General features: G+C 38.8%; 1 protein-coding gene across 2 annotated transcripts in view; it reads left to right on the top strand.

Moving 5' to 3' along the window:
• CAP2 (CAP, adenylate cyclase-associated protein, 2 (yeast)) overlaps positions 1-8,658 on the top strand; it is a 68,433-nt gene extending 59,775 nt beyond the window's left edge. For both annotated transcript variants that reach the window (XM_017730661.1, XM_008630894.2), the window contains 6 exons: positions 1-120; positions 993-1,168; positions 2,391-2,514; positions 2,738-2,820; positions 5,397-5,537; positions 7,086-8,658. In XM_017730661.1, coding sequence (XP_017586150.1) covers positions 1-120; positions 993-1,168; positions 2,391-2,514; positions 2,738-2,820; positions 5,397-5,537; positions 7,086-7,169 — 728 coding nt within the window. In that variant the 3' untranslated portion in view covers positions 7,170-8,658. The remainder of the gene's footprint in view (positions 121-992; positions 1,169-2,390; positions 2,515-2,737; positions 2,821-5,396; positions 5,538-7,085) is intronic.
• The last annotated feature ends 5,351 nt before the right edge of the window (positions 8,659-14,009 follow it).

Here is a 14,009-nt window from a genome sequence, read left to right as displayed (position 1 = left end):
CGCCACCGCCGCCCCCGGGACCGCCCCCCATCTTCGATACGGAAACTGCAAAGGACGAAGGAACTGCATCTCGCTCAGCTCTCTTTGCACAGCTTAACCAGGGAGAGGCAATTACCAAAGGTCAGGAGAAAAGAAACCGAATTGTGATCCATGACTCGGAACTACATCAAGAGCTGTTACATGTATTAATGTAACTTTCACAGCATTTTAAAGTTACATTCTAGCAGCTCAGATCCTTCTGAGGCTTGCAGTGGTCCCGTGGAGATGGGTGTATACCAAAATCTCCTTTAGAAGCCACAGCACCCAAAGAAGTTCAGCATACCTGACATCCACACCATTTATTTAGAGGTATCCTTTTAATTTTAAAGCAGCCAAGCTGGATATCTTCAGCCCCCAGTAGCTGGTGACCTCTTAAGTTGCAATTGCAATAAAGTTTTATTCCTCTTTCTGACTCACATTGAGTGTACAAACCTGTGTCAAAATGTGTTACATGTCAGTGAAAAGGTATGGCTCATAGATCAGTGTGGAGTCAATAATAAAGCTTTTTTGTATTAATATTGGACAGTTGTAATTTAAGTATGTCTGTGAATTTAAATACATATGATTGATATATTTACATTTAATGCTGTAGGGATATGTCAAATATTGTCTTAAATTAGAAAAAGAAACTCTATTTTATGGATGGAAAAACATTATACAACAAGCTCTCAGAGCTTGCTACAGACAGAGAGGGACCTAGAAGACATTGTGGTATTTTCTGTTGAAGGTACTAAGATAGCCCATCCACAGTAGAAGAGGTTTTATATGAGCTGCTAAAAGTATGTCAGAAGTTACACTTTAGGTCATTACCCAGGAAAACCTTGAGGAAATAAAAAAATGTAATTTCCGAGAATAAGATAACACAATTACAAAACAAACCTTTCATGCTTCAATATGAGTACTTTTAGGATTGGAGAATAGAGTCTCTTTCACAAGCATCCTTTTTTATTAAGGGCTTCGGCATGTCTCTGATGACCAGAAGACTCACAAGAACCCCAGCCTACGTGCCCAAGGTCCATCTGTTCGTTCTCCAACAAAAAGCCATACTCCAAGTCCTACCTCTCCCAAGAATTCCCCACAGCAGAACCATGCCCCTGTCTTCGAGCTAGAGGGAAAGAAGTGGAGAGTGGTGAGTTCCAGTCACACCTCTGAAGTGCACCTTGCGCATTGCAAACCAGGTGGAGCAGTGAAACATCTTGCAAAAGGAGGTCTGTCATTAACATGCAACAAAACAAAGTTGCAACTAAAATGGGCGGAGTCCTCCATTTCTCTGCATTGCTGCAGTTCAACTTTTACTATTCTGCAGGATCTTAAGCTAATTCATTTGTCTCTGAGAATCACTTGCTAATTCATCTCACTGGAGAACATCAGAAGCAGCATATAAAGTCCTTGCAAAATCAGACAATGCCCCAGAAACAAGTCCAGTAGAGAAGACCAATTAAAATCCTTTTTTGCAGACCCGTGAATGAGAGAGAACAGTCATCACAGACCACTTTCTCCAGTTACCCTAACCAGTGGAATTACACATTTATTTTTCATTGCCCATTCCATGCAAGCATGTCTTCCATGCTTGAAAGTAGAGGAGTGTTTTCCTTTTGCCCAGTCTACAGATGGAAAAAGGAGATTTGTTTAAAGTTTGGGTGTTAATTTATATAGGCATATACCAAAGAATCTATGAATGAAAATTTTTGTGACTGTGTTAGTTAAGAGAGAGCAGAAAGAATATGCAGTTTAGTCATGCAGAAGGTTATGTACACAGTCAGTGTTTATTACAGCGGAGTCCAGTTTGCATAAGGTGCAGTCACCATTTGCCTGTGTTATGTTGCCTTATGGTTCTGCTACTTGGAACTTTCCTTGTGGAGCCGTAGCCTTTCCTGGACATCCATGGAGTGTAATTTTTCTTTCACACCTAATGGAAAGAAATTTCTTTGCCTATTACATCTTTATTGTATATGGTAATGCCTGTTCACAATATGCTGTATCAAACATTATATAACATTTGGGGAAGGAAAACCTGCTGCATTCTTCAGGCTGAATCAGATGGGAGCCAAACAACAGTTTTGTGAATGCCTTTTTAAATTGTTGTGAGTGTAACATTTTCGCTGCAAAATTAATGGATTTTATCATGGTCTGTGCTAACTTCTTCAGTTCTGCAGCTCTGAAAGATACAGTGTCATCTGAGGGTCAGTTAGGTGAGATATATGATCAAGCAGATTAGGATTTTAAGCCACAGGAAGGATATTGTCTGTTGTAACTGAAGATGCAATGACTCGAGGATAAATTGTACTAAACTCTGTCTGACTGTTAGCTAGTTAAAGACAACCAATTAAATAAACTTTCTTTTGAAATAGGAATATCAAGAGGATAAGAATGACCTGGTCATTAACAACACTGAACTCAAGCAAGTGGCCTACATTTTTAAGTGTAACAAATCTACACTTCAGATAAAAGGAAAAATCAACTCAATTACTATTGGTGAGTGGGTAGCTCAGCTGGGCTTTAAGTGACAATCTTGAAAAAACTGACTTATGTGATTAATAATGCATCTGAATCATTCCATTCACTTTAATGATTGATCACGTGAGTAAAGTCACTCAGCTATGCAGTGCAGGACTGGGAATTTTTGTAGTTAATGTAGCAGGTGTGCATGTATTTGCTTTTGTCTTGCCTTTCTTATTTATGATTGCTTTTATTTTAGACAACTGTAAAAAGTTTGGCCTTGTGTTTGACAATGTTGTGGGAATCGTGGAAGTGATCAACTCCAGGGATATTCAGATTCAGGTAAATACCTAATTGAGAGACAAAGACAGACAGAGAACAAGGGGCGGGGGGGGAAGCCCAACATGTAGCTACAAGAGATTTTAAAAACTCACAAAGCACAACAAAAGTAAGAAATACCCAAATGGATCTTTATATGCACTAAAATTCTGCTGATGTTTTTAGAAAATGCCTGTGAAAACTATTTACTATCACTGAACAAACCTCCCATAGCCCAGTGCCTTCTGGTTCTGGTGAAGCTGAGAGATCTGTACACTGGCAGAACTGTTACTTCTGTCCCTGATCTGCTTGCTTTCATGCTAAACAGCTCCCAGCACTTGAAAGTTCAGTGGTGCTTACAGAACAAACTCTAGCAGTTAGCTAATTGATTTCCAAGTGCACAAGGTTTTTTTCTTTTCTTATCATCTCAATGGAAATGTTCAAATAAGACTGTCAAAAGGACAACTAAATGCTATGACGTAAAAGTAGGTGCTGGGATTTCAAAAAATCTCCCTGGCCAGTGATGTGACACTTTATATAAGTAAGTAATGTACTTATTTGCCTTCAAAAAGCTTCATCAGAGATCATATTCCTTGTGATTCTCATGAAAAAAAATACATGTATTTTAAATGTATACATTGCCCTCTCTATTGGGGACACTTGTCCTGCTCAAAATATACAGTCTGCCTGATATTTTCAGCACTTCAGGTATCCCATTCCAAAGAAGTCTAACTACGGGCTCTAATACTGGGTTGTGTCTGACACACACAATGTAATCTCAAGAATGGACTTCAGGGTGTATTATTTTAAGTGAAAAAGAAATGATAATTATTATATTAAAGTGCCACTCTTCAAAGTGAGGTCTTTTGCTTAAAAGGCTGTGCCTGCTGTATGACATTAGATATAGGTAGTCCTGCTCCATGCTTCAGAAATAATGGTCACAGCCACCACAGGGAATAGGAGCAAAAAGGGGGTTTTATATTTTGAACCTTGTGCAAGTGACTGACATTGCTACCAACTGTGCATCATCTTCTGAACTGTAACAATCAGTTTTATTTGTGATCACTATGTATTTTTACAGCAGAGGCAGTTAGTTAAGGATCCCAGGCATTTATTTGAGCAGTTTTAAAATAATTATATTATTTTTAATCATTACCTCTTAAACTATTCATGAAAACTGAAAAATTTGTATGTAATGAATATCAAAACCACGGCTTGCTAATACTCAAATGAAGTGGAAATACCTTTTGGAAGAATCAAAATTCTTAGAATCAAAATTAATCGTGTTCTATGAATATTGCATAAGGCTTCTATGCATGTCATGGAGCAGAGTGGGGATCCACTTAAGAGGGCAGGGTCTGGTTATACGCAGTATGCTGCTCGAATCAGGCCGCTCCCACAGAGCTGGTGTAGCCAAGTGCTAAGCACCTCCGTTTTCTGAGTAACGTGAAGACCCGAGTTCATAATTTCCAAATACATGATATGTTAATGCAACAGATTTCAGTAAATTAATACTAGAGATTTTGCTATAGTTATTTCAGTGCCATATTGCTTGGCTCTCCTTTATCTCAGTATCTTTTTTTCTTGCCAGATGTTGGCAAAATTTTTTAAACACCCCTTCCTTCTGTTCTCCATTGCATATGAAGCCATTTAAGAAAAGGAACTTTAAGATGCATTAATCCACTGTGTAGATGAGACTTCAGGATAAGGGTGGGATGCAAAAGGACAGACCAGTTTGTTTACTGTCACATTTAAGGAACTGAAGTTGGAAGATATTCTTTAATTAAGTGATGGCAGAACTCTCATTAACAAGTACATCTCTGTCACATGCTGTCACTGTTCTATGGCTCAGGATAGTCTCTGCTGTTTCGATGCATTTTCCCGAGTATATTGCTGTCCTTGCTAGAGAGGGCAGGAGGAGGAATTTTTACTGACAACCAGTGAGTGAGTCAGACTGTTAGCCATCAAGAAATCTTTCAATCTTTAAAATTGTAAACAAGAGAAGATTTCCCTTTCTCGCCTCAAGTAAATCCTGTGCTTGCTTTTAAAGAGACATAAGAAATAGTTTTAGAGATTTAATTAAATTGATCTTAGTACTTATTTAGAACTGTAGCTTGCCTGAAGGGGATAAAAACCCTTTCCTGTTGCATGCTGGAAGAGCTTTGAAGTCTTCAGAGCATATTACAAATCCCTTGCTGGGTAACTACTGTATGCTGGGGTCTTTCCTTTGCTCTTACTGGGTTGAAGTTGACATGTTTGATTTCTTAGCCAGTTCTCACTGATGAACAAGGTGAACACTGCCTAAATCTCAGCACAAAAGTGTCACTGAAATTAGAGAGAATCAGAGAAGTACTTTCATCAAACTGTATATTAAAAGCTTGCTGTATATTACAGGTTTGCTGTTGTGTATAGGTCTTTGTTACCACCACCAAGAATTTTCAGTGTCCAACAAATCAAATCAAGGCATCATGGCATCATACAGGCAGGTGACAAATAGATCAGATACTGGTGGTCAAAATTAGACCTGGAAGGCAATGAGGATTTTTTTAACGGTATCTCTGCTTTTTAAGATTTGATGTTAAGTAGGTTTTATTTTGCAGGTGATGGGGAAAGTGCCAACAATTTCTATTAACAAAACAGAAGGCTGCCACGTCTACCTCAGTGAGGAGTCATTGGATTGTGAGATCGTGAGTGCCAAGTCATCTGAGATGAACATTCTCATCCCCCAAGATGGTGATTATGTGAGTGAGATATTTTTTTAAGTTTTCCTCTCTGTTCCATACTAATCTTGGCAGCTAATAGCACTTGAGCTGCTAGGAAAGAAACTAACGTAACACACATTGTGTCACCAAAAAATTATCCAAAACAATTGAATTTCCATGTGCTTGTATCTCAGGAGAGAGAATTCCTTATTTTCTGGGGCACAAAGTAATTTCAAAAATCAGAAATTATGTTCTCTCTTTCCATTCTGATGGATAATAGCTTCATCTCCTGTCCATTTGATCTTTTTTGATATCTAAAGATAATCTTCCAGAGAAATTCACTTCACAGAAGTGCACTTAAGTCTGAAGCTGGTGAGACTGAAACTAAGATAAATATAATACTACTAAAGGTGAAATAATACAGTATAATATACTTGGTTTTTTTCTAAAGCTATTGATACATGGGTAGGTGCTGTAGTACCTTCTAGTATTTTCAAGCTGTGTCCTTAAAAGCCACTTAAACAGGTGTATTTTCCCAGTTCCTTTCCTGTTCTAGAAAAAATTTCATACTATGCCCAGTGGCATTTCTAGTAAAGTCATGCTCTGTCACTTCAGACACAACCAAGGGATCACTTCACACAAGCAGGCAAAACATGTTCCCTGGTGTTCTCAACAGAGCAGAAATGAAATTGCAGTGCATGGCCATAGCCAGAACTTAAATTTCTTGTGGCTCTTTTGGGCTGGAATTTGTTACAGGGGTTTAGGCTTTCTAAAATAAAATGGGTAATGAGAATTCTTGTGCTCCACATTTCCAAAAGTGACTGCTGGATGCCCAGCTTTAGATAACTAAAAAGGGAATGATTTTCAGCGGGTGCATATTCACCTATTTCTTTTTGAAAAAGAGTCCTTTTGGTCAGTCTCACCTCAGAATCACCATAACATCAGAAATTACTGGCTATCAAAATACCTCTATGAGGTCTGAATGAAAAACCCTTCTTTTCACATAGTTTTTGTTACTGGGTACAGAGAAACACTCAACAATATCTCCCATCATTTCACTGAATTTGTAGAATAGAAGGACACTTACTTGATGTTCTGCTTTGTTTTGTGTACCCCACAAAGGATACTGAGTATTTTGAAGTGTATCACACTTAAAATGATTGGGGTTTTTTTATTTTATTTTATTCTTTCATATTATAATATTGCTTTTGTCCTTAAAATTGGACTCCTGGCTTAATCTCGGCATCTAAATCCTTTCTACTGTCTTCCAACCCAGACACCAATGGAATCTGAAGTCATTTCTGACATGAGGCTTATTTACTTAGTTGATGCAGATAATGGTGTTGAGAGGGATTATTGCAAAGTAGTACCATACCAAGGCTATTTGAAACTGGGTAGCAATCAGGCTTTTTCCTGTGTGGCATTGTAAAATAGCTTGCTAGGGTAATGAAGAAGGCTTCTCTCTAATCCTGGCATGTCTGAGCTATCAATGCTTTCACAGTCATGTAGCACTAATAGTACTCCACCAGTTTTCATGAGATATCCCCTGTTTGTTTAACCATCATTGTTGCTTTTGTTTCCTACCAGAAAGAATTTCCGGTTCCTGAACAGTTCAAGACAGCATGGGATGGATCTAAGTTGGTCACTGAACCTGCAGAGATTGTGGGTTGACTTCCTCACGCCATGGAGCACTTGCTGACCGTGGCCAGACTGTGGCCAGCACACGCAAAGCAGTAATGTAAAGAACTAGAAGTAGCAGGAGTTCATGCTGCTGTCATAGGCCTTCAGGCATTAGCTCTGCATGCTAGGAACAGTAACACGTCTGGCACCCTTTGGTTAGGCATCCCGGTACTGGTCACATCTCCACATAGTTTGCCTTCACATACAATTTTAATTCTGAATGGGAATGTAATAGGTTAAACCCCCCACCCACCTGTCACATCATTGGTTTGAAATACTGTATACATTAAGCCAACATACTGCATGATACTCTTTTTTTATCATCTTGCTTCAGTGCATTCCTTTTTGTGTTTCTGCTAATCAAAAACAGCATTGAGATGTTAAGGTGTTTATTTTTGCCTATTAAGCAATTCCTGTGTGATGCAGTAAAAATGTATCCGTAGAAAGTATGCAGTTTCTTGCAGTTCTGTGGCAATCATAATGTATTTTGTTTTAAACAAGCAAAAAAGGACAACTCTCAGCACTGCAATACATTTTGCTAACTGAAAATCTAAAAAAAATCTGGCAATTTAATCAAAAATGTTTCTAATATGCATATTTAGAAGATCCCACAGTTTTCTGGGAAGTAAGATTTTATTATGATTCACAGACTTGCTGTTGCTCTCTGATTTCTTGCAAATCAGTAGTTCTAAGCTAGAGCCTCATCAATGCTAAAACCTTGCTGGAAATGACTTGAAGGTTTTTTACTCCTTGGATTTTTTTTTTCCTTTTTGTCTTTTTTGGTGACACAACCTCTCACTTTTAAAACTTCACATTGTATCTTGCATCTTATACAGAAAACCAAGGACATATACATCTGGTACCAGCTAGTTTTCCTTACTAATACAGTTCCATTAAAATATTTGTACTGTAGCTTATCATGCTCATTAGAAGTATCATCCTGGGAGGTTTTCCCCACATTTGTAGGATTTACTCAGTTTCAAATATGTCCATGAAGCAAAGCCATAGATTTATGCCATACTAATTCTGAGCCCAAATAAAGGGGTAATTTCCCGTTTAGCCATGTGACTCTACTTTACAGTCCCTACTTTACATGCTTTTTTAACAAAGGTGGAGTATTATATACATTTGTATTATTTCAGCACATGGTGCAAATAAAATTCTAAAAATTTTAAAAGCTTGTGGTTTTGATCACTTGTAATAATTTGTATCAGTGACATCACAGTGAGATGCTTGCAGAGCTAGTTACAAGCTAAATTTTGTGCCTAACTTACCTTGAAAGTATATTAACTCTTAAGGGTTTTTAAGTATATCTTTGATTGTAAACCCTATACAATATAACCAGTAGTGCTCATTCCATACGGTTTTGCTATCCAATGTTTAACCTATGTGTATCATGTGTTTGCTTTAATATATATCATTTTTTCAACAGTAAACTTCTTATGAAATAAAAAAGAAAACATACTTGTTTAAAAACAAAGTTGTGCTTGCTCCATTGCTTGTCCTATAGGGCTTTCTCTTCCTTAAACCCTGTTTCAAAAGCTGGAGTGAGAAAAAGTAGCTCCTCGTCCCATTTCACTGAAGTATTATCACTTCTGCTGCCATAATCCACCTGACAGTGAGTAGAGGATATTCTGCATGCCAGCAGATAAAACCTGAAGTGTCATGCACATAACTTTGGTGACAGCCAGCAAATTTAGCTTTTCATGATTCTCACTTCTAGATATACCTGTATCTTCCAGGGATTATGTCTAGGGAGGTGATCATGACCTGGTGCAAGTTGGTAAGGTTTGCCTTCTATTTTTAGCTTTTCCTGTTGTTTCTCTATATGGCTTCAAATCACAGGTGGTCCACTCTGTATGTCACTTGGATGTGCCTCATCTCTGAAAAACGGGCTCCGCATACTTGTCAGGATAAAAGGATCATTGAAGGGTTGTTTAATCCTTAAATCATAATCATAATGTGTTCTACAAAATAATCTCATTCTGGAGCATTCTGGCCTGAGATACCGACTCTTTCTTTCATACAGCATCAAAGAGGGGACAAGGCATGCAGCAGCAGGATGCCACTTACTGCTTTGGAGGTAAGATACAAACCAAGTATCAAATCTTGATGATAAACAGGAAGCAGCGAGACAGCTCTGAATCAGTACACAGGCAAATTCTTACAGTTCTTTTGAGGGATTTAACTCCCCCATCAAATACAAAGGCTGATCTGATTCTTCTTTTAAACATTGGATGGCAAACTCCTTTGTGGCTAGACCTTCACCCTAGCATTCATGGTCCTGCAACAAGCAAGACCCAAGTACATTGCTTTGACTGGTTTCTTAGCAGAAAAAGGTCTTGTGCAGTAACAGCTCATGCCTGGCAGTCTGAGCACACCTCAGACCTTTGTCAGAGGGCAGAAGTTTAAAGGCAAAGGAAGAAAGCCTTGTATGGACAGACCCAAGGCAATTGCTTCAACTGAAGAAAAGGATGCCAAGTCAATGCATTGCTGGACACCAGAAAAGCAGGAGAGAGACTTCCAAAATAGGTTTTATCCAGTACTCTTATTCAGCCACATAACAACAACTACAAAAAATCTATAACTACCTTTTGTCAGTTCAGTTTTGTCATCATAAAAAATACTTGTTATACATTTCTGGTAGGTTGGACTGTTCTTTCCCTGCAACCTGTCATTAAATGCAAAATTACAAAGGAGTGCTAAATAAACAAAGTTCTTCTTCTGCTTTACATGAATTTGTGTACAATTAAAGGTTAAAACCTCATTTTTTGAAAAATCAAGTTTATCTTAAGATAGAAATAGTCCACAAACTGCAGAATGATGATTTGATGAATCATCTCAACCATGAGCAGTTGCATCCACCAAGTTTTCAGCAGCAAGACTGATCTGTGTTTGATGGTTGATTCCAGCAAGGAATGAACTACTAAATGCTGAGCATCCCTCTAAGGTCCCATTGATCTTTTTTTTACTGCATGCTGTCACACGAGATATATCCCTTGATTTCTGCATTATGCTACACTAATACTGTGGTCATGCCCTAAAATCAGTGCCACTGTCAAAACAGAAGACAGTGAATTTGGTTCATATATTGATGTGGAAAAAATGTGTATGGTGTAATTAGCCAATTCATTTCTATAAACCTGCATGGGTCAAATATTCACTAGTACAGATGCTGTCAATCAGCCAGTAAAATACACATAAAAGAGAAGGCGAGCTTTTAATTTGTCTAAATGTAAAGAGCTTTTTTTCCTGTGAAAATCTTCAATGGATGCCATACTTTCTTAAATAGAATAGGGTGCAAAGAGGAGGGAGACAGGCTCTCTGCAGTGGTATGCAGTGACAGCACCAGAGACAGTGGGCACACACTGCAACACAGGAGGTTCCCTTGTACGTCAGGAAGCGCTGTTTTCATGTGCAACTGATCAGCACTGACACAGGTTGCTCGGAGAGCAGTGGAGTCTCCATCCTTGGAGATATTCAGAAGTCCCATGGGCCTGGTCCTGCGCAACCGGCTCTAGGTGGCCCTGCTTGGGCAGGGGGCCAGGTGGACTGCAGAGGTCCCTGCCAACCTCAGCCCTTCTGTGTTCTGTGACACTTGCTTAGTTGTTTAGAATATTGGTCACTAAGAACCCATTGAAGATTAGACACATCGAGGTAGTGACTCCAAGTACCCACCAGATGGCAGGAAACAGCCGAGGCCAGGCCTTCGCAAGCTTTTAATGATAAATTGCAGGACTGCAGCGTTTACAAAGGACGTGGATGCTGTTTGCCAAACAGCTGGGGAATTCTGCCCTCTAAAAGTTACTGTAAAAACACTTAATATTACTTTGATCTTAAAATTATCATCTTGGTAAAAGGTAAAGGTTTGAGTGGAATGAACAAGGAAGAATCAAAAATAACTACTTGTTACCAATTATTAAATTGATCTTTTGGGTTGGTTTTTTTTCTTTTTTTTTTTAAACACTGCTAAGCATATCTCCATTTAAAAAAATACCTGATTGAACTTAAAAGTAATATTTAATAGAGCCATTGAAGGTAAAGGAGTAAGTAATTTCAAATCTGTGTTTGAAAACTAGAAATCTTTTCCATGTGCTAGGGAATTGGGAACTTGCTAAGGCTTCCCAGTGCCATAGTTATTTTCCAGACAAATCATTCTTGTTCTTACTCTTTCCTGAATCCTCAGCATATCTGGATCTGCATGAGTTCCTTCAATATTACTGCACTATGTGTTCATCACCCTGTGCCTCACATATCTTTCCAAGAGATTAAGCATTTGTCCATTTGGAATGCTTCCGGGGGTCAATTCAGTCTGCGCCCTTAGTGCACTCTCCTGATGTGCTGTTCAACTGGGCTGCTTCTAAAATGTGGAAGCAGCTGCTTCCAGACAAATGGAGGTAAGGTTCAGTCAATTATACGATATTCTAGCAAGCACAGCAGTTATCAAGTACACAGAAAGCAGATTCAGTTTTCATTCTGGAGGTGATCTGGGCCCAAATGCTGTGAAAATATTGCCCAGAAGTAGCTGCTGCCCTCAGAAGATGCCTATAAACAGGCCCCTGACTTACGATATAATCCCCCTGTTCCTAGATAAAATCATAAATAATGCTCCCCAAGGAATGTTCTGACTACCAGAAAACAAGAACCTGCTCTGTCTTTATGGTTGAAATGATGCTGAAAAATCTTTGTGTGTGCCAAAAGTTTTGTAGAAGAACAGAGAATATTCCCTACTCCACCACCCAAAACTCACTGGTAATTTCCTTGGCGTAACCTTTCTTCCCTAGGTCTTGCTGCATGCTGAGGCCCCTACCCGATCACCACTGACCACCAAAGACTCTAAGTCTCCAAAGCCCTAATTGCACTGCTGCTTCAGCAGAGGCACCATCATATTTCCTCCCTGGGAAGAGAAGGGAATGTGATAGGGAGTTAGGTAACTGGTAAGGCTTCCCAGTGCCACGTTCCTGAGTAAAGCTGTTTTGTTGTTAATCTTCCTTCAAACAAGGCCAAGGTAAAAGGCAAATAAAGGTGTTTATGCACAACTCCTAAACCAGACAGTACGAATAAACAGGCAGCCACACTAAAAACTTGTGTACCCTAAGATAAAAGTGGAAAAGTTTTTTGTTTTTTTCTCCAGCTGATTTGCTATGACCTTTTTATCAACTGTGACCACCAGGATTCTGTTTTCTCTGTATTACGCTTGAAGTTGCATCTATTAGAAAGAAGTTGCCTCAGTCGACTGTGTAAGGTTTTAGAACCAATCTCTCCTTCAAATTCCTTAGATGGATGTGACAGATCAGTTTCAGAGTGAAAGGCTAAACTGATTTAATTTGGGAGACAGTTGTACCATTTTCCACACACTAAATGTGTAATGTTTTACATTGTCGTTATGTAAATGCATACATATGGTTTTTTGCTCAAGTTTCATGTTCTGTATCTGGCTGCTTGCCCCAAGCGGGAAGGTTCTCACTCTTCAGTGACTCTGTAATAGTTTCAGTGATGAAGAATCTCTTTAACCATCATTTGCATTTAATTTCACTCTGTACATGAACATAAATACTTGATACAAATGTCTAAATAACATGAACTGTAGCTGTTGGGCCCAACAATAATTAACCACTTTGGAATTACAAGACCTTGTTGATTAATGGCCAACAACTCTCATCCAAGGACTCTTTAGAAGAGCTCCTATTATTAGAATATTTGAGCATGATGCAGGATATGTGATCTGTTATCCCACAAGCAAAGAACTGAACTTCAACACCTCAGTGATTCCTCGGTTTTAAAAGTGGCTTAAAACCCTTGAAACAAGATGCTAGAAGGCATATCAAAAATGAGCAAAGATACATGTCTGTAGCTCTGTACAGCAGCCACATTTACAGTGCACCAGTGTTCTGTTACTTCCTATTGACTATGAAGGATTCCCCTCTCAAGAGTGACTGATGAGGTTTTTCAGCATTACCTACACTTAAAGAGCTTAAGGTGGGATTCCAGATTCCCCTTAAACCTTAACTGTTATGATCCCAGCTTTTAGGTGCTTACCTTCTTCTTTTGATGTAGTTCAAAACATTTCCTCTTGCCTAAATCTCATTTCTAGGGAAGAGGATATTTTACTGCCAAGGCATTAAAGGACTTATTTTCATCAGCTGGTACAATGAGCTGCCCAAGAGTCTCTCCCTTTCTGACTCCACCCACCAGAGAAAGCAAAGTAGCAAGAAACTGGTGCTGCAGAAATCTGTAAATACTGCCCTGTGTGACAATCTGACACAGCAATGAAACAAGACCCTTTGTCATCAAAAGCCCAGACTGTGAGTTTGTCACTACTGGCAAGCCCTGTTGTCACAACATCTCTGTCATATGCATCCCAGAACAGAAAAATCTGAATGCTCACAGAATCTGTGGGTCAATTGTGGGTTATTTTTTTAAAACCAGAGGATTGAAAAACTAATAACTGAAAAATTTGGGCCTGAGGAAATGTTACATCATTACATTTTTAGTCCATTGCTCTCTGCTATCAGTGGTTCCGTTTCACCTTGAATATCCATAATAATCTCATAGTGAGTTCTAACTCACTATGGTTACGCCTGGGTAATGCTGCTGCTGGTCAGCCTAAAATTTACATGTGACCAGCAACATTATATGAAGTCTCTGAGATCTTGTAATTGTATCTTAAGATCTGATCTAGCTTTCAAAACCTGTGGCCAGAGAGACCAAAAAAAGAATTATAAAAAAAAAAGGGGGGGCTAGACACTCCTTGGTCCTGAAGGGTTTGTGGTAAAAATCTAATTTAAAAAAAAAATTAAATAGACTGTAACTCATGAAGGAAGAAGTGAA

The sequence above is a fragment of the Corvus brachyrhynchos genome, unplaced genomic scaffold (assembly GCF_000691975.1).
Source record: "Corvus brachyrhynchos isolate BGI_N302 unplaced genomic scaffold, ASM69197v1 scaffold43, whole genome shotgun sequence".
NCBI classification, from domain to species: Eukaryota; Metazoa; Chordata; class Aves; order Passeriformes; family Corvidae; genus Corvus; species Corvus brachyrhynchos.
This window is presented reverse-complemented; position numbering and strand designations above follow the sequence as displayed.